Source organism: Mucor velutinosus (genome assembly GCF_035048745.1).
Source record: "Mucor velutinosus strain NIH1002 chromosome Unknown tig00001572, whole genome shotgun sequence".
Classification (NCBI taxonomy): Eukaryota; Fungi; Mucoromycota; class Mucoromycetes; order Mucorales; family Mucoraceae; genus Mucor; species Mucor velutinosus.
Genome location: NW_027041898.1, coordinates 316,673 through 337,487, shown reverse-complemented (window position 1 = coordinate 337,487; position 20,815 = coordinate 316,673). Strand labels below are relative to the sequence as shown.

The 20,815-nt window shown below is 41.9% G+C and overlaps 6 protein-coding genes across 6 annotated transcripts; 2 read left to right on the top strand and 4 right to left on the bottom strand.

Moving 5' to 3' along the window:
- Positions 1-75: 75 nt before the first annotated feature.
- ATC70_013153 (uncharacterized protein) lies at positions 76-2,195 on the top strand (the record flags this gene model as incomplete). Its single annotated transcript, XM_064832319.1, has 3 exons — positions 76-644; positions 709-1,492; positions 1,548-2,195. 3 exons carry the CDS (start codon positions 76-78, stop codon positions 2,193-2,195), a joined length of 2,001 nt encoding a protein of 666 aa, XP_064687874.1.
- Positions 2,196-3,389: 1,194 nt separating this feature from the next.
- Positions 3,390-5,094, bottom strand: NUG1 (nuclear GTP-binding protein nug1; the record flags this gene model as incomplete). Its single annotated transcript, XM_064832318.1, has 3 exons — positions 3,390-4,712; positions 4,771-4,938; positions 5,008-5,094. 3 exons carry the CDS (start codon positions 5,092-5,094, stop codon positions 3,390-3,392), a joined length of 1,578 nt encoding a protein of 525 aa, XP_064687873.1.
- A 282-nt stretch (positions 5,095-5,376) lies between these two features.
- On the top strand, positions 5,377-7,517 carry ATC70_013151 (uncharacterized protein; the record flags this gene model as incomplete). Its single annotated transcript, XM_064832317.1, has 3 exons — positions 5,377-5,379; positions 5,441-5,773; positions 5,841-7,517. 3 exons carry the CDS (start codon positions 5,377-5,379, stop codon positions 7,515-7,517), a joined length of 2,013 nt encoding a protein of 670 aa, XP_064687872.1.
- Positions 7,518-7,984: 467 nt separating this feature from the next.
- On the bottom strand, positions 7,985-10,037 carry SEM1 (26S proteasome complex subunit; the record flags this gene model as incomplete). The annotated part of the gene is made up of 5 exons (XM_064832316.1): positions 7,985-8,017; positions 8,073-9,133; positions 9,189-9,272; positions 9,388-9,551; positions 9,622-10,037. 5 exons carry the CDS (start codon positions 10,035-10,037, stop codon positions 7,985-7,987), a joined length of 1,758 nt encoding a protein of 585 aa, XP_064687871.1.
- Positions 10,038-10,347: 310 nt separating this feature from the next.
- Positions 10,348-13,584, bottom strand: ATC70_013149 (uncharacterized protein; the record flags this gene model as incomplete). Its single annotated transcript, XM_064832315.1, has 1 exon — positions 10,348-13,584. One exon carries the CDS (start codon positions 13,582-13,584, stop codon positions 10,348-10,350), a length of 3,237 nt encoding a protein of 1,078 aa, XP_064687870.1.
- A 3,719-nt stretch (positions 13,585-17,303) lies between these two features.
- ATC70_013148 (uncharacterized protein) lies at positions 17,304-19,678 on the bottom strand (the record flags this gene model as incomplete). The annotated part of the gene is made up of 4 exons (XM_064832314.1): positions 17,304-17,530; positions 17,586-18,219; positions 18,274-19,054; positions 19,119-19,678. 4 exons carry the CDS (start codon positions 19,676-19,678, stop codon positions 17,304-17,306), a joined length of 2,202 nt encoding a protein of 733 aa, XP_064687869.1.
- Positions 19,679-20,815: the final 1,137 nt, after the last annotated feature.

The following is a 20,815-nucleotide window of genomic DNA, read 5'->3' as shown; positions in this document are numbered from 1 at the left end:
AAAGATAGAACGCAGTTGTCTACAAACGAGACCATAACTCTATCCTATATCCTGAAATACTTCAACGACACCAAAATGAAGTTAACTAACGATTTGAGCCTCTCACTAAAGTCATTCCAAATAATAGTAGTATCGCCCGAATTTGCCAAGTGGAATATAGACCTGTTGCGTGCCTTGTTTTTGGAGACTGGTTGGATCACAACGAAAGATAGCAATAGCAATAGCAAATTGATGCTGGTACCATATATCGAGGCATACTTGAACGCTTTTCAAATGGTTGATACACGCAAGGAGTCTTTCCAGAGAGAGGCAAAATATATGTTACTGTCTAGACAAACAGCGGAAGAGAAGAGCAAAGTTATCTATAGAGCGACCTGTTTTCAGATGCAATGTGCAAAAGAATTACTCGCAGCAGGATCCAAGAAGTTAGCATTCAGTGATTTCTTACTTGTTCCTTCCATTCTCGGCAGCAAATCAATTTGTTTACCCACCATAGATGAGGCGTTGCTGGCTGCAAGCAAGAGGATTCTCACAGAATTCAGAGACAATTACAAGACGCAACACGGAATCGATATGAAAGATGAGCTTTCAGAAGATGAAGTTTGTGAAATAGCAACCGAGCTTGCAAATATTACTCCATTGAGGTGTGTGATTATGAATATTGCATTAAAACAAAGCTTGTATGTCTAATATCATTAATTCGCGTAGGTGGAATCAATATGGCGAGATTGGCAAAGTTGGTGAAGATGTATCATCTGAAACGCTTGCCAAAGACCAACTCCAGGATCTCAGAGAGTATCCAATTAAGCGTTTCCTCATGGATTTAACCCAGGACGCCGATGTTCAGCAATATACGAAAGCAGTCTGTGATTTCTTACAAGAATCTTTGGAAGAATCTGGTTCAATCAAGGGCGCACCGGATGGAGTTCGTAGGATAATTCTCGCTTCCGGTCATTTGGAGAATCAACATGGTTTCTGTATCGAGAAAGCCCTACTACAAGCAAAGCTCATCAAACCAGAAGATAGATTTACCAGAACTAACGTTGAGAATGGAATGCTACATAGACCGTTGAAAATGGCCCAAATCGCAAATGCCCTTCTGCCACCCTTGATTCAGAACGAAAAAAAGTCTGACGGAAGCATTTTCAGTGGTAGGCCAGAGGATGGCAACAAAAACCCATTACCTTTGAACTCCTTTTATCTACAAGCAAACATTGGCGAGCGACTAATCCATTTTATACTAAACAAGGTAGTCAAAATACCTTCGCCTGGAAACCCGATAGAGTTGTTCACTGCACTAGAGAAAACTGTCAAGATGAATGATATATTGACTGCAGCATCTGAAATTATGTGGGGCCATTATCAACAATTGGAATCAGACGGCCATCTGGAGGCATTAATTACTTGCTGTTCAGAGCATGAGGACATCAATCTGTCATTAGGCCATTACAAGTGCTTTACTGCAAACTTGACGAATTTGATCAATAACTGGGTAAAAATGACTGATGCATGCAAAAGATATCCTATTTACAACAAGCTACATACAGTTTCAAGATAAAAGCGCTATTACAAATGAAGAGTTAGACACGCATCAGATGGTTTCAATCAACAAAAAATGCTCTTGCGCTCTCAAGATAACCCATCGAATGCTGTTAGAGACAGGACTGAAGCCTGCAGTCTCTAGCATCGCAGGGATCATTGTGGGCACCACTCTTTCAATCGACCACTTTGGCCTGTATTCAATCTCTGCATTATTTGTTAAAGGAGGTGCAAATTTTGTTGACAATGTGTATTGCTCTGATTGCCTTCAGCACCATTTAGAAGAAAAGCTTGCAAAGTTCTTTCACAATCACCATCGAAAGTTGGTCATGTATTTCGTTGAAAAGGAAACAGAAGATGTACTGAAGCAATATCTTGTCAAAGGAAATTATAAGCAGATCAACGGTTCAACTTACGCGATCAACATGGAAATTGATACACGCGAAAGTTCTTTTTCATTTGGACTACTGAATGATCACAGTAGTGTATACAGAGATATTTGGGGAATATACTATCCTGCAAGAAATTGGAATGCAAGCTATCTCTTCAAATCAAAGTACACTATCCTGAATAAGGGCAACGATCTACCTAGCACAGGCTTTAGAAGATTGTTTTTATCCAGGTGGAAATCCGCAAGTGTGGGTGAGTCTTCTTGAACAAACCTTCATATTCAGCAAGAACCTCAAAGCTTTTTTTAGATGTCAAAATTTCGCTTCCTGGTCACACATACCAAGTAAATGTGATCCACACCTACTTTGCTCTCGGTGGCATTTGCTCTTATATCAGTATAGACATCTTGCCGCTTCATCATTCATCGGCTGTGAGGATTATTGTATCCTGCTTTGGCACTTCAAAAAAAGGAGTTGTGTTTGAGAAATCTGAGTCGATTGACATTCAGGAGAGGCTCTATTTGAAGAGGCATTGACATTCGAATCACTAGGAAATATATATATAATCTATTATGCGATACATCCGAGCATTTCTACATTAAAGCTTATAAATATCTAGAAGAGCGCTGTCAGCACTGCTTGCTGACTGCACAATAACTCCATACTCAAACACCAAAAATCATAAAGCAAGATATCAACATCCTAATCATTACTACAGAGTTTGCGACACATTCCTCGGCCCAAAAGGCTCTCTCAGGCATCATTCAAAGGCTGTACATTCCACCATAGACAGGGATTAAGCAAAAGAAGAGATAAAACCGGATGGTGATGATCTCAACAACTACTGCTGTGTCTGCCAACGCATATTCACGACAAAAGAAAAATGATCGTAGGCATTCATCAAATGAGTATCAGAGAATCATATAATCCGAGCAGTTTTCCTGATCCTCTTGATGCCAAATGGTATTACTGCGTTTGCAAATCCTACTACGAGGACCGACCTAGATTCAGGGTACATTGTAAATTGACTCATGGTATAGCGCTTGCGCGTCTTGTCAAGACCTACGCGAATCCCAGCGCAACGATAGGCATGAATGAGCCAAATCACTACTGTGCCAAATGTGATAAAAATCGAAAGAGCAGGGATGCATTTGTTCAACACTTGAAGAAAGTTTATACAATGAAGCTGCTATCCAAGTTAATGAAACGTCTGAAGCTACGATTGACGTGAATGACCCCAATTGCTATTGCGCACAGTGTGAACGACATTATCATTGCAGGTACTGCTTCAAAACACGTTTAAAAGTGTCTCACTATCAATAAGAAGAGTTGGGACAAATGGCAGATACTACCTCTCGTTTACAACAAATAATAGTGACATAAATAAAAGTATAGGGATGTGTCATGCAAATTACTTTTTTCTTTTTTTTTTATTTAATCAACAACAAACTCATGGAAGATCTATCTGTGTCCACCTTTTGGTGAGCTTCTAGCGCTGCTTTTTGGTGAAAATGGTGTATTTGAGCCATATGTGTCATTGTGACAAGTGGCAGCAAAGTTCTGCCATTGAGATGGCGAGGGAGCAGCAGCGTTGTTACCTGCATCAGATTGAGGTGCAGGTGTGGTTGCATTTCCTGGTGATTGCTGCTGTGCCTGTGTCATGCTAGTGGTATCTTTTGCTTCATCATCATTGTCTTGTTTAAGGATATCATGCTCATCATCTAAAAGATCTGCATCAGCAAATCGATCTTCTTCGTTATCCTCTTCCTCCTCCTCCTGCTGCTGCTGCTGCTGTTGAGGTTGTGGCACGCTGTTTTCTAGAGGCTTGGTGCTACTGTTGTCATTCTCTGATTCTTGATCCTGATATTGCTCACCATGAATAGCAGCATCTTCGCTTGCTTGAGATTCGGATCGCTTTGATCTATCACTCTTGGATCTCCTTGACTTCTTTTTGCTGCTGTTTCTCTTCTTTTTAGTCGTTTTTTCAGTGTCCTTGGTGGCTGTTTCGTCTGTTTCGGGTGTTGAATCTGCTTCCTCATGTGCTGCATTGGGATTATCAACATGATGATGTGTCTCGACAGGAGTTTGATCTGGCAGATGTTCAGAAGCAGATGTTGCTGCTGCTGATGTCTCAACGCCGTCGGTCTTGGCTGGCACAGTGTTGGTATCGTCTACAATGGCATTTGGGTCGGTCCAAGCACTGCTAGCCGTATCCTCCTTCAAATCCTTGGGTGCAGGTGGTGTTATATCAGCCGTCTTGGACGATAACAGAAAACCGGGAATAGGGAGCGTAGGATCCACGGAAGGCATACTGAGCTTGGGATCTCCTACCATACTCATGTGAGGCAAGACGACATACACGGGAGGTACGGATGCGATAGATGGTTCAAAAAGAGTGGTTGCAGAAAGATCGCCCATCTTCTTTTGATGCTCGTACATGCCTTGACCTGCTATACAATGAGCGATTTGCATGATTTCCTTATAAGTCGTATTGAATCCATCTGCCACAGGTTCATTGGCTTCTTTATACAGCTTCAAGGCGATATCTCGTGCAGTGTTTCTGGCTTCATTCTTCACCATTTCTGAATATTGCAGCTCATGGCGAATTGTGGAGATGCCGCCCATGGATCCAGCGACCAATTTATCGGCAAGGTAAATGATAGCTTCGGACTCCAATGTTGGATACGCATTGGCAATCAACGGCAGAAATCCTTGCTGAGCGATGCGCACAAGATAAAAGAAACGGATCACAGCAAACACCTCTCTTTCTCCAAGCAATCCATGCTAGCAATAAGTATGATTAGTCTCCATCCACATGTAAACGTGATGCCGACACACCTACATTCAAATTCACTCGTCTCCCACTGGCAGGGTGTTCCACTTTGTCGAGCATCTTTTCTAATTTCTCCAGCACTCTCCTCTCAATCTCTTGATCTTGCAAGAATTCTAACTCTTGTTGATTCAATATATCGCCAGCCTTTTGCCGAGCACCGAGGACATATGCCAAGCGCTTTTGAGACATGTCACTGTTAGTGGACATAGTTTCAAGTCATCGCTCCGAGCGAGCAAACCCACTTACGACATTGTCTTTGGTCTCCTCTATTTGAGAAAACAAGAACGCTCTTAAACGCGAGTTGATTCTTCTGTCAATATCTCCAGAGCTCATGTGTATCTCCTTTGTTTGTTAAAAAAAAAAAAAAGCGTGTGTGAGAGAAAGAAAGAAAGAAAGAAGAGGCATTTGACATGTTCAGATCCTGTTTCTCTTTGAGAGAGGCGAGGTCACAGATAGTGCGTCACCTTGGAGAAAATGTGATAATTAAAAAAAAGGATCTCCAAAACAGGAGAAGAAAAAAAAAATCTCACAGCTTTTTCTTGTACATAGTTTAATCAACAACCATTATAAGCAAAGTGAAGCATAGTAAGGCCTCAATCTATTTTGTATTCTGTTATGGTAACTTTGCTTGTTAAAGCCTTGCTATGCTGTCATTTGGAAGAAACTAATTTGAGTGTAGTATCAACAGATTTATGAGAATTACGGGCAGCATCACCCACAGCAGCCACTATCACAATCGCATGCGCAACAACAAGAAGACGATGGCAGTGCAGATCATCACAGCAAATCCATCTTTTTTCATGACACTAGCAACTCGAATCAGTCCCATTATTCCTCTCCTTTGAACGGCACATTCAACCTTAGATACCCTTCATTTGATGCCTCTAGCTTTGATCCACATGCAACATCAACAGCAGCCTCGCCGCAGTATGATCCGTCGCAGGCATCGACATCAGCATCTACTCGAGCAGAAGACCAATCAGCCATCCATGCGTTTAGTCACTTTCATGCGGTAAATGTTTGCTGTAGAGTCTGATTTTTGAGATTTTATATATTAAGACTTTTTTGGTTTGCTGCAGATGAGTTCGCCTCAAGATCTGGTAGCAACTTTGACAAACACGCCCGTCTTTAGTCATGTCGAAATTGGTTCAACAACAGCACCGACGTCTTCACCTATCGCTACTACCACTGTCACTGCTACCACCATTCTTCCGCCTCTCAATACAACGCCGATCATCATGGCTCCTCTGCAACATCATCAAACGACATCACATCAGACGTATCTCCTAGCACAAAAGAAACCGCTCAAGGGATCGCCTCGACCGTCTCGAGAACGAGCACCGTGGACGCCTGAAGAAGACAACCTCCTGAAACTAGCAGTGCAATTGTATGGCGATAAGACGGAGAAATGGGCCAAGATTGCAGCCTGTGTACCAGGCCGTACGAATAAGAACTGCAGAAAGAGATGGTTTCATTCACTGGACCCGTCTTTACGCAAAGGGGCTTGGACAGAAGAAGAAGATCAGTTGTTGCGAGAAGGCGTGAGCAAGTATCCCAATCAGTGGAGCAAAATTGCAGACATGCTGCCAGGTCGCACAGATGATCAGTGTGCTAAACGCTGGCGAGAGAGTTTGGATCCAAGCATTGATCGAAGTGAGTGGACGCCGGCCGAAGATACCTTGTTGATGGAGAAATACGAAGAGTATGGATCGCAATGGCAAAAGATTGCCTTCTTTTTTGATGGACGGCCTGGACTGCATTGCCGTAATCGATGGCGCAAATTGCAGCGCATGGTGCAAGTAAAGAAGGATAAAGAAGGCAATGTCAATACATCGTTTTTCAATACCATGGCAGGAGAGCAACCGCTTCGATTTCAGCATACAAATCCTACTTCTTTGGCTTCGTCGTCGTCAAAAACGATCCCTGCCATGCACAACAATGCCACTTCAACGACACCACATGCTGCTGACAGTAGCACACCGTCGTCAATACAGCCACATGCCACACATCAAATGCCACATCGCATCAACTCGACAGACGCATCACAGTCATTTCAACATTTAACAACGTTACTACAACAGCAACAACAAATGCAGCAGCACCAAACACAACATCATTCGCAGCAAACAGGGCAAGATCCATCCGTGTTGGCACAATACACCAACAGTAACAGTACACCACCGACGCAAGAAGACTATGACGACTATGGCAACGGACTCAAGCCCTATGGCTGTGATATACCTGGTTGTTATGCTGTTTTTGCAGACTCATCTGGTTTATTTTATCACATGAAGAACACACATCCCAACTTGCATGGTGTTGGAAAACCTTTTCGATGTGCCATGGTCGGATGCACCAAAAAGTACAAGAATATCAATGGTTTGCAATACCACATCAAGGACGCCAAAGGGACTACAGGACATGGCGGTGGTATTTTGGCAGATGACGATCGTCCTTATCGTTGTATGATTGGAACGTGTAAAAAGGCATATCGCACAGCCAGCGGGTTTAGATACCATCAGCAAAATGGACATCAAATGCAGCAACAGCAGCAACAGCAACAGCCAGCAACTATGCCCATGTCGTCTGCTACAGTTGTTTTGCCACGACAACAACAACAGCAGCAGCAGCAGCAACAGCAGCAACAGCAGCAACAACAGCAACAACAGCAACAACAGCAACAACAGCAACAACAGCAACAACAGCAACAGCAGTTTCGCATGAAACGGGCTAAATGGGTCATGGAAGGTGTTTGACCTTTGCCTTTCTACTCTTTTATTTAATCTCTCTCTCTCTCTCTCTCTCTCTCTCTTGTACAATTACTATCTCTTATTTATTACATATATATATACGGTATACAACACGCATATACATTTACAATAACAACAATTGCTTTCTTTTTCCCTTATAATACTAGTTCATTTTGCTTTAAAAAGAAATAAATCAATTCATCGAATTGCAGTAATACACACTCAAAAAAAAAAAAAAAAAAAAAAAACAACACCCCAAGGGATATATTTGAGCCAAACATTGTAGAAGCATACAGAAGATGGGAGGAAGAGAAATAAATAAGGGTGCCGTGTTGTAGAGAGAAGGAAAAACTAATACAAATAACTAGAATAGATATATAATAGAGAAAAAAAAAAGGAGCGAGCAGTAATGATAGTATAGAATCTGTGCATAAAATAAACCAAAAAGAGAGACCTTATGTTGCGATATTGGTTTAGTCGGTATGATCAAGCTTACGCTTCTTGTTCTACTCAAACCATGTCAATATCTATGCCTATAATCTCTCATTTTTTGAAACTTGCCTGTGATAAATCTTCAGGAGGAGGAGATGTCAGACTACCTTTCTTGACATCCACGGCTTTGGGATTAACAGGAAACATGGGCGTCTTGACGTAATCCTTCAACACCGTCTTCCATAACTGCAAACCTTCATCATAAATGTTGTGCTCCACACGCACCTCTCGGTCAAAAATCATGGCATGTCTGTCTCTGACGTCGTTTGTAATATACAAGGGCCATTCAGGGATACCATCGTGGTTGGGACTACCGGTCTTTGCGAAATTGATAATGGCACCCGAGATTTGCTTGGCAATACGATCTCTTTCAAAATCATCACCGGGACCCAAGAACGGATTATCGGTCCAATACATGAGATTGTCCCAAGAAAAGACAGAGTCCACCATGTGAGCTGCCTTGATGACATTTTGAACATCGTTGGACTCGTAATCCCATTCATACAGATACACCTTGTGTCCATTGGTAGCCAGGTTCTCAGCAGTGAGCATGGTAGCAATACGACACATGACATCCGAACACATGTAGCGAGTTACTTCAGAGGGAGGCGACATGGGAGGCAAGATTTCTTGCTTGTAAATCTCATACGCTCTGCGTGCATTCTTGCGACCAAAGATGTGAGTGAAATAGCCACGCACAAACATGGTATCGTCCATGTCTTGGAAATTGGGCAAGAAGGGGAAGAAAAAGTTGAATTCATCACGGGTGTAGCCAATCACCACCTCCAAGTTTTCATATCCTTTGGGTAAAGGTTCATGGAAAAAGTGTTCAATCAAAGTAGAGGGCAGTACTTGCTGGTCTTGGTTGGGACCAATGGGTGCTAAACCTTCCAAAAAGTTGGGCCAAGTGGTCATGAAGGTTTGAGAGTCTAAAAACGTTTCAACTTCGACCGCTTGCAAGTCTTCCACCAAGTTTGATTTATCCAAAGCAAGAGATCTGGCGAAAATGTCTCCCTTCATTTCAGCCCATTCTTGAGGACTTACCATAAACATGGGAGGCGATTGCAAGACAATCTTGTGGAACAGGCCGGCTGTGTTTTCTGCCAAGATGATGGACATGATGCAGATAGCTGTTCGAGCCTTTGGTTAGTACAATCTTTTTCTTGATCCATGATGACAACTTACATCCAGCAGAGGAGCCAAAGGCAGTAACATTATTGGGATCACCACCAAATTCCGCAATGTTATTTTGAACCCATTTTAATGCAGCTAAAAAAAAAAAGAGAGAGATCAAGTTGTTATTACCTCCTGATCCACTATCCCCTCCCCCCCCCCCCCACACACACACACACACACACACACACATTCGCTTGTAGTACTTTACCAATTTGATCCAATAAACCTAAATTACCAGACCCTTTTAAATCTGAAGAAAGATGATCCATTGACATCCAGCCAAGCGCACCCAATCGATAATTGAAGCTGACGATAATGGCATCATTTCTAGCCAAGTTGGTGCCGTCCCAGAAGGGCTGACTCGAGCTACCACTGTATCATAAAAAAAAAAAAAGTAAATACTGTTGTCACCCTCTAAATCTTAAATGAGCCCTTGTCGTACCTCATACATGCACCTGGATGAAACCAAACTATGACAGGTCTCTTTGTGTTCTTGACAGTATCAGGTGTCCAAATATTCAAGTAAAGACAATCTTCAGATTGGTGATCGATCTGAACGCACATCAAAGTGTCAAATGGCATCGCTGTTTGAGGTGCTGCTGATGCATGTTCGATACACAGTCGCTCTTCATCGGGTGTGTGGAGCTCGACGGTAGGTTGGAAGCGAAGCGAGCCAATCGGTGGTTGAGCGTATGGAATGCCCAAGAAGACCTCGACTTGGTTGCCTTCGTCCTTGAAGCCTTGCAGTTTACCTGAAGTGGTAGGGATGACTTGAGTTAAAGGAGCGTCGTAAGGCTGCTGTTGTTCTTGCATCTCAAGTTGTTGCTGGTTTTGCTGATCCTCTCGATGTGTCGACATGGTGTATGTGATTAATAGAAAAATGGCAAAAGAAAAGGAAAAAGCAACAGAAAAATTTTAGGCGGCCTTTTTATCAAGGAACCGAGCGAGTTGCACCTCTCTCCCTATGAGTTTGGGCTTCCCACACACATTGTATCGAATCCCCCCTCCCCCCCACACACACACACACAGACGCGCAAATACGAATCTCTCTCTCTCTTCCTCCCCAAAACTGAACCTACGTGTGCTTTACATACATCTAGACACTTGAGCCCCTTTACTACATGTATGATACTATTGGAAAGAAGGTTCAAGATGAAAATTCCATGTTTTATTGATCCGTGGGTATTTGACTTTTGAGGAAGCCCAGTACAAGAGGCACCATGGAGTTCTGTACGACCAATTTGACAATCTCATATCCCCTCTTTGTCACCACATTTGCTGTTGTCGAAGTTGACGTTGCTGTGGTCATGATAGAATTACGATCGTCTTCCTTTTTCTTTTTGGCTGGTAATAGTAAACGCATGGTTCTATCATGGCGGTTGTTGGGATCGTCGTGTTCTGAGGGACTCGTAGTAGCGCTTGCATTATTATTGGACGTTGTGCTGTTGATCGTTGTGCTGTTTTTATTGACATTGGCACTCGTGTTGTTGGTCGTTGTGGTGGTGCTGGTACGAGCTGTTCCTTTTTTCACCTCGTCTGCTAATAGCACCTCCTTTAAAACCTGTAAAGCAACACGGGCTTCAGAGCTCATATTGTGTAATTGAGCAATGCTGGTTGGATTGCGCTCCTCATTGACATAACCGCTCAATCGCTTCAAAGCCCCTAGCCACTCGAAGCGTTCCTCCTCTGTCTCGACACTGAACGTGTATTTGCGGTTCACCATATGTGGCTGTCGCTCCGTTTCGTCGTCGTCGTCGCCGTCATCATCATCATGTTGCTTTTCATCTCTGTTTCTGCGAGTCGCATTTCTAGACTTCTTGACAGACTTGATGTTGGTGTCTTCTTCCTTTTTGCGGGTGCCTTCTTCTTCCTCAATTAGCATTTTTTTCTTGTCCTTGTCATGATCCACATGCTTGAAGCCAATTTGGAACGTGTATCGCATAAAGGGTCTTTCCACAACCACACTCTTTGTTCTAGGCAAGGTAGGACTCACATAATTACCGGCATTCTCACCCGTCTTGATAAACATGAGCGATGTTCTGCCCAGTGTGTTACCTGTGATGGTGAATGTTTGGATGCAAGACTGAGAGAAATCAAGTACGTTGGGCTCAAACACCAAATCTTGACCACGCAGCTTGATCTGCAGACCTGCGTCAGGCGCTGGGATAGAGATGGTGATGGGATTGGAGGGAAGCCCCTTGGTGAGTCTAGTAGGCAATCGATGCGGAATCACGGTGATCACTACATCCTGTGAACCTTGTTGCACGGAGGGAGACACAACTTTAGGTCTCCCTACGCCAGCGTTGTATTCCTGTGTTATTGTCTGGATCCTTCTGCCCGTCTTGTTGTCCCATCCAGTTTCCAGTCTCTCCTCGCCAATCGACTTGTACATTTCCTCCATAAACTCACGAGGCACCAAGTGGTACTGATCATAGTAATTCCAACGTTCCAAGAAATCGTCCAATGTAGGCTGACTGTTGCCTCGTGCTCTCAGGGACATAATGTAGTGCAATGGCTCCACAGCCACGCTTTGGCGCGCTCTCGATGTTGTAGCCGACGTAGAAGGTTTCTGCAAAGCGTTGGGTCTCTGGTAATCAATCACACTCATCTTTCGCTTGGCTTGACGGTCTTGACGTTCCTTGAGCTCACGCGCATACCAAAACACATCTCGCTCAGATGTCGCATCGTACCAGCATTCGGCGTTCAGAAACAACATGGCCACCACCACCTTGACCACCATGTCTTCATGGAATTTGATGACGTTTTGATTGGCATCGTGCCATTTCTTTGCAAACCGCTCAATCAAGTACTCGAGTGCCTCCCAATTACTGGGTAATCGAAACGTTGTCAGTAGAATACGCAATGCCTCGTCCAACCGCAATCCCACCAAACGGAAGCACTCGAGGAAAGCATCATACACATCGCTGTTCTTGAGATCCGACAAATAGTAGCCCAGTTGACGACGATTGAGATCGGGTGTCTTGAACAGGAAATTAGCAATGCTGAGAGGATCGTTGGTCAAGACACCTTTGTCGATCAGATACTGGATACCCAAGTTGGCGTTGGTTTCGAATTTCCGTAATGCAGATGCCATGATGGGGTGGATTTTGCGAGCAGGTGGTAATATGGGCCTTCCATCAGGGCCCATCTCAATGGTGACGGGGCTTGCATTTGAGGCATGGTAAAGATCGTCTTTGCTAATGTACAGGGTCAGTTGGCCCAATTGCACAATATTCTTGACTTGGAACAGTGAATGTTCATTGGGTCGAAAGCGATATCGGTTCTTTTCCTGGCTGCTGCTGCTGCTGCCGTGTCTATTGGCACTGTTGTTGCTACTGCTGCTGGAACTCACAATGATGTTTTCATCCATGATGGGCTTGCAAATCAATAGCAAGTCGTTGAAAAGAAAGAGATAACGGTCTTTGACAGTATTGGCATTGACGACTTGGAAGACGGGGGTATGTAACAGATGCTGTCTGGGTGGATTGGGTAACGGTTTGGTGGATGGTTGTTGTTGCTTGGCAGGAGGTGTGGGTGTTGCTGCTGCTGCTGCCGGTTGAGATGGTGTTGTTGCTGCTGCCAGTGGTGGTGCTGTGGTTAATAATTGCTTGATCTTTTGCACAGAAGGTGACAACGTGGGCGCTTTTTCATACATGTCGTTATAGTTTTGTGCTTTCATAAGATCAAAAATGCCATCTGGTGGCGGTGCTGGTACTGTAGGGCCTGATGTATTAGTGGCAGTGGTAGAGTTCACATTGGTTGGTGGAAACGACAATGGAGAACGAGATCGACGTGAGCGTTGAGTAAGCGGTAATTGCAGCTTTTCCAACGTCATGGTTGCATCTTCCTCGTCTGAGAGTTCAATATCGCTGTCCTCAGCACGTTGTTTCTTCTTTTGGCATTGAAGAGCGCTCAAGGGAGACGTTGTCGTCGTACTAGATAAAGCAGGCTCCTCCTCATCATCTGTGATTATACGAGCCGATAAATTACCTACTCGTTCCTTTTCATAACGATGTTTGAGCGATTTATACAAAGATCCATCCATGTCGGTTGTTCCTGCTGTCGTGGTAGAGAAGGAAGGCGTAATGAAGGGCGACATTCCATAATGTGAATCAAAATCAAATGAGCCTGGACTGAAAAAAGCGTCGTCGGATGCCTTGAGCTTTTCCCAGTTACTGAACGAGCTTGGTACAGCAACGCCACGGTCAATGAGACGCTGCGTAAAGGAATGAGAGCCACTGCCTACAGAACTAGCCGAGTTTTTGCGATTGTTGTTGTTGGTCGTATTTGCATCCAAAGTGTCTGATTTACCATTGCTGTTGCTGCTGCTGCCGTAAATGGATGTTTCACGATGCGATGAGGATGGTTCGCTTGAGAGTGTGTACTCGGAATTAGAAGAGTCCATAATTAATTAGATGGTGTGAAAGAAGAAAAAAAAGGACAGGGTATACATATATATATATATATATAAAGTTGAGATGTAAAGAAAGAAGAAAAACAATACACACACAAAATGCGAAATTTAAGTCTACCTCGTGCAGCCAATTAGATCAACCTTGCGTTTGAATTAAACCATGAGCGGATCAAGTGGTGAATGTGCCATGATTCATCCATGCCATGACATAGATGACCCGAATGCATCCTTATCATTGACAAACAGTGCTACAAAATAACAATCTGTTATAATATCCACAATGATTCTTATCTATATAATGTCATTTCTTCTTCAAACAGAGTCTCTCTGGAATGTCGATATAGCAACATTTACCCTCAAGTGAAAGACATTGAGAGGCTATTATTATGTCATACGAGCCATTCGACACTTTGAGTTGTTTCCTAACCTACGCTTCGCTTCGGTGGAAACCAACCTACGTTCAAGCGGCTCGCGCTGCTGCGGGCCTTTGGCTAATATTGCAAAGTTAATAATAGCTAAAATGCTAAAAGAAAGCTTGATTGCTGATTGATATAAAATCACTAATCATATGAGTGTTTATGCTTCAGATGCTTCTCTACCTTTGCTTCGCCTCGATGAGAACCAACCTGCGCAGCGGCAGCTCGTGCTACTGATTGCTCTTGCGTATCTTATCAAAATACTGCTACTTTTATTTTGATCCTCCACTTACACATGAAAGCCCTTTATATTAACTGTGGATCTGATTCTTATGTGATGCTCTACATCCATATACACGTAGCTATTTCATATACGGGCAAGTATCATACAGATATTACCCCTTTTTAGTCAAGAATGTGCCTAATACAGCAAAATCTGAGCGCCTTTGAGCTGTGTTTTCTTGCGTTCAAGGCCGTTTTAGATTGTCAGAATAGTATTAAACAATTGCTCTCATCTGGCAGTTACTTTCTGACACCTTTGCTCAACTTTTTGGAGATCAAAAAAAACATGACCGAAATTCGACCAAAAAGCATGAGGTATCCCCTCATGGTTTTCATCAAAAATCAAACGATCGCGTTTTTCACCTTGATAACGGAGACTTTTACTATGGTATGTATTACATCAAAATGTTTCTATCGATCTAACGTAACCACTGAAATCATCTTTGTGGGGCTTTGATACGTAAAATTTCGACATTTTGGCCAGAAACCTCTTTTCATATTTTTATAAATTGCTCAGTAAGTTTATTTAAAGCATCTACTTTACTTGGTACCATTGGATCCGCCTTTAAAAGCACTCCAAGAAAGCTTAAAGACGCAGAGGATGATTATCATAATATACATAGTCGAATCTGCAAAAATAGTTCGATCGAGTCGAAAATTCTCAAAATTTGGCCAATCTAAAGCAGAATATGAGCCTGCGTTTGAATTAATTTTGGCTGGTGGGGCCGGCTGGTAAACTCATGCCCTTCTAATCATGAAGACAATACAGTAATAATAGATGCTTTTGAAACGTATGGAAAGTGGGTGGAAAATCACATAGCACTATCGTTAGTCATGCTATTCTGCTTGGCGACACTCAAGAATCAAAAAGGCTCTCTTGAGGCCGGTGCTTGGCAAATCTTCATCTTTGTTCAAAAATAAGCATTCAGATCAGAAGAAGTATTTGGATGTCTTGGAATCCGAACAGGAATATATCCCTAGAAGATCCCTGTATCCATTGAGGCCATTATCCAAAACTCCATATGAAAAACGCTTCCTGTTTGTTTTGACAGACAAAGAGATGCTGCAAGTTGAACTTGATGTATGCGTATAGTTCCCTCTAACAAGGTACTGCCTCATCGCATGCTCTGTTTCCTTGTCGACAATCAATGCAGGTAGTTGATATAGGCCAAAGTAATCGATGGAAAGGGCGTCGCCCACAATGGTTTCTGCGATGCTGGAAACTACAGGCTTCAATCCTGTCTCTAACAGCATTCGATGAGATACCTTGAGGGCACAAGTGCAGTTTCTGTTGATTGAAATCAAGTAATATGCGTCTGGTTTACCATTTGAATGAGTACTTGTGTTTTTGGATTGTGTAAAGCCTGTTGTATATAGCTATATTTTGTATATATCGTTGGTCGCTCTGTTTGAGCTCCCATCTATTCTGATATCCTCCCCCCCCCCAATCCTCATCTACATCTAGCAAATGCTGCTTTAATATATAAGCGCAACCAAATTTAGTAACATTGACATACAAGAACATATCAGGTAGTCATATTGTGAGTAACTAAGCAAGTTTTCTATTTTGCTCCAAAAGAATCGAAAAGGTACAAGACAGAGTTCAAAGTAGTACCTGCAACTTTTCTATGAGATTATGCATCACCAAGCACCTTTTTTTTCATAAAATGCGCGTTTTTTCTTCAGCAACAAGAGTTGAGCAGTTGAATCTGCATTTTGCCTAAAAGAAACAATGTATTGAACCGTATCAGATTTAATATTTGATTGTTTTCATGATAACTGAGGCATTGATTTTGCCAGCAATAGCCAGCCAAAACTAATTGATTCTCCGCTCGGCATTCTTCTCACCTTTTGGACACAATTTGATTTATTTTGCAAAATTGGACTAATATATTGTAATGGTTAGGTCCTACTCCTTTAAACTTTCTTGAGGCATTTTTCAAGGCGTATCCGATGGTGCTAATAAAAAGAGGTGTTTTGAACAAGCTTATTGAGCAAATTTGAAAAATATGAAATTATGTTTTTTTTGCCAAAATGTCGAGATTTCATATATGTAGGTCTCGCAAAACTGATTTCTGGGAATGCCTTAAATCGAGAGGAACATTTTGATTTAATATATGCCTTAGTAAAAGTTTCCATCTTTGCGCTCAAAAACGCGATCGTTTAATTTTCGATAAAAACCATGAGGTACCCCTCATGGCTAGGCGTAGACTTTTTAATGATCCCAATAAAGTGGAGCAAAGGTGTCAGGTAGTTACTACTAGGTGAAAGAGAATGTGTGGTGCTGTTCTGGCGGTCTAAAACGGCTTCTAATGCGAGAAATCACTGCTTAAATGCACTCACATTCGGCTGTGTTTTGCATATGTGCGAGCAGTAAAAGGCAATGCAGGTATGCTGTCAGCTTGTAAATAGATTATTCTTTCTGAGATAGACGTAGAGTATCCTGGAAAGAGTCATATTCACAGTTACAGATTGTTCATGTATAGCTTTTACGTGGTTTTAAATGCTGAAAGGCTAAATTCTAGCTATATTAGTAGGATTGTCAAGGATCAACTACAAGCTGTGAGGAACAAGTCGGTGTCATTCCTGTGTCTAATCATGTTACGTGAGAGAAGATCAGTCATCAGAATTTTGCATCGCCAGTTATACATAAAATTGACAAGAACAAGTAAATTTTAGGTGATGAGTGATTGAAGATGACTTGTACCGATTATTTCGCATGCTAATTGTTATAGACATTGCAGAATAGCTAGAAAATAACAATCAATTGTATTTTCGGATCAGATGCTATTCTAACTTCTGTCACCACTGATCCCTTTCGATCTCAATGAAAAACCATGGCTATGGCCTGTTGGTATGCCACAACAGACGGATCAAATACACCAATACCGCCATCAAGCAGCACTTTTAAAAGTTAAACGTTGGTAGGTTTTTTTTTTTTTAGAAATTTAATGAGTAGAAATGTTTGGATGAATTGCATAATAGACTCGATATGCTTTTGCAATTCAAGTATCACTTTCTCTTTAAATGTAGCCTCTCCTGAATTTCTATCGACTCAATTTCCTCAAACACTTCTCCAATGCTTGAGGCCCCAAAGCAGGATAGAGTAACCCTCATAGCCGATGAATGTAAAAGTGGCAAAATGGCTATGCTAATATAGCAGCTATCTTGACCGAGCACAAACTCAGCTTGGATCACTTTCAATTGGAATGTGTGAGCAGGAAGCTGGATATTCAAAGCTAAGAAAACCTTTAGAAAACTACTGAATATAGAAATTTCATCAAAAATACTTACTCACAACTGCCGTACGACGGTTAAGCAGAAAAAAAATCCTTTTAAAGCCTGTGCTTGGTAAATCCTTGTCCTTCTTCAAAATAGTGTATTCAGAATTGAAGTATTGTACTCTTCGAAGATTCGAACGAGAGTATGTTCCCGGAATATCCTGGTATGCGTTACGGTAATCATCCAGAAGTTCATATGTAAAAGAACTTTTTTCTGTTTCGATTTTCATGCTGATTGTGTAAGTTGAACCAGCAATCTGCTTATAGTTTCCTTTGACAAGAAATTGCTTCAGTGCATGTTCTGCTTCCTTGTCGACGAAACACATGGCAGGCTTTTGTTGGTGGTTTTGGAAGAACTCTGCAAGTTTTTCTTCTAAATGGTGCTGAAGGCAATCAGAGCAATACACATTGTCGACGAAACCTACACCTCTTTTGACAAACAGTGCAGAGACTGGATATAGGCCAAAGTGATCGCTTGAAAGAGTGGTGCCCACTATGGTTTCAGCGATAATGGACACTACAGGCTTCAATCCTATCTCTAGCAACATTCGATGAGTTATCTTGAGAGCACAAGGGCATTCTTTGTCGATTGAAATCAAGTGGCATGTGTCCAATTCTTTACACGAGAGTGTGCTTTTGTTTTGAAACTATGTGTAAACCGCTATAAATAAGTGTCTTTTGCATACATCAGTCATTCTTACCCAGTTATTGATAAAATTCGTCAAGTTTGCAGTAAAGCACTTGTAATGGCTTAACGACAGTGTGATGTTCTCATGCTTTGCACAGCATGTAATTAATGAGTCTAGATGGCTCTCTGATTCCAGTTGTTGATAATGACCCCACATAATTTCAGATGCTACAACCAGTATGTCATCCATTTCAACTGTTCTTTCTTGTGCAGTGAACAGCTTTACAGGATCTTTGCACAAGGATGCTTTGACCACCTTGTTTAGTATAAAGTCGATCTGCCGTTCACCAATATTAGCTTGTACATAAAAAGAGTTTAAGGGTAATAGAGTGCTGTCGTTATCTTGCCCATCGTTGAATGCAATTTCATTGGACTCTTCTTCGTCCTGAATCAGTGGTGGCAGAAGAGCATTTGCGACTTGAACCATTTTCAGCGACCTAGGTAGCGCGCCATTCTCAATGTTAACTGCAGTAAATGCATCCTCAGGTCTGATGAGCTTTGCTTGTAATAGGGCCATCTTGATATAATAACGATGATGACTTTTCAAATGACCAGAATCGAGAATTATCTTGCGAACTCCATCTGGTGCGTCCTTGATTGAGCCAATATTTTTTAAAGATTCATGTAGGAAATCACAGAGACGATTTGTATACTGCTGAGTATTGGCTTCCTGTGCTAAATCCATGAGGAAATACTTGGTCGGATACTCTTTGAAATCCGGGGGTAGGTTTTCGGCAAAATCTACATATCGTAAGTTATTGCTAATCTTGTTAATCGTGCCTTCCAGATTCCACCTATGTAAGTTGGTGATATTAGATACATGAGGTTTGGTTTGATGCAAAATTGATAACCACATGCCTCGTTGGAGCAATGTTTGCCAGCGCAATGGCTATTTCAGAGACTGCAGATTCTGAAAGTTCATTCTCTGTATTGATTCCGTATTGCATCTTGTAATCGTCTCTGAATTTTGTTATGATCATCTTGCTTGCAGTCAACAGCGCCTCATCCATAGTGGGCAAACAAATGGATTTACTGCTAAGAATGGAAGGAACAAGCAAGAAATCACTGAATGCTAATTTTTTAGATACTGCACTTAGTTCTTTTGCACAATGCATTTGAAAACAAATCGACGTGTAGATAACTTTGCCTGCCTCTTCTGCTGGTTGTGGAAGCAGTAACATGTACTTCCCCTCTCTCTGGAAAGGTTCATCGCACACACCAAGCATTTGAAAATCATTCACGTATGCTTCGATATATGGTACCAGCATCAATTTGCTATCGCTATCTTTTGTTGTGATCCAACCCGTCTCCAGAAACAAAGCACGCAACAGGCTAATATTCCAGTCAGCGAATAGAGGTGATACTACTACGATTTGACTTGACTTTAGTGAGAGGCTCAAATCGTTAGTTAACTTCATTTTGGTGTCGCTAAAGCATGTCAAGATAGAGGATAGTGTTGCCCTCTCTGTTGCGGATAGCTGTGCTCTATCTTTTGAATGTAAATCGAAATATTTGGAAAAAATGTCTTTGCCAGATAACCCGCAATCTTCCCCCGTCGTATCGTTAAGCTTTATCTAACGGATGCCAAGTCAGGAAACGTACAACAAGCAAAAAGATTAAGCTAAACAATACATTCGGCAAGGCTTCCAACTTTGACACACTAGTGGAACTGCCACGTATTTTAATGCTTCCATTAATGTCAACGCCTGTCGAAAGTTAGACCAGGATATAAACTTAGTTGATAATGTTGACTTACAAAAACATAGCACGTACTTATACTGTGAATAATCACCTAAAGTTTCCATCTTGGAAGTTGATTGAAGAAAGAAAGAAAGAAATACAAAAAGGTACCTACATGTATATAACAGCGTTCAAAGCCTCTTTGTCTCACAAGATGAGGTTATGTAAGACCAAACACTTTTTTTTTTTTTTTTTTTTTTTTTTACTTGATGAGCGTTATGTTCATTTAATGGCAGATGATATCACCCCATTTACTAAACACAAAATCGGTCGATCCTCTCACCGACTGCTTGTTCTCTAACCAAAGCAATCAAGACATCAACACCAACCTTCAGCACATGTCCAAAGCTCATGGCTTCTTTTTAACCGATATTGAACACATCAAAGACGGCCAAGGACTGATCGAGACATTGAGTACCTTGCATGTTGCCTTTGACACCTTCCAGCTGATTGATTTTATCATTCATTTTCAGGTCTCTTCTGCTGATAAGAGTAGAAGCGTTACAGATCACCGTAAAATACACAAAACCTACCAAGGATCTTTCCAGTAAGCCATTCACCATGAACTGTAAGGGTCTGAAGATATCCGTTTGTTTTCGATTTACGTCAATAGCCTAGTATAGCGTAACCTTATAGCTTTTGAACGAACGACCTAATGAAATACGCTCATATTTGCTGCTAAATGTTATATGATTACCAAAAGTTCAACATTCCACGATGCCTTGATGGAATGCAATGTTCAATGAGTGAGTAATAGACACTATGAGATGGAAATTATAGAGATTGCCATTGATTAGGCATATATCTATAATCTA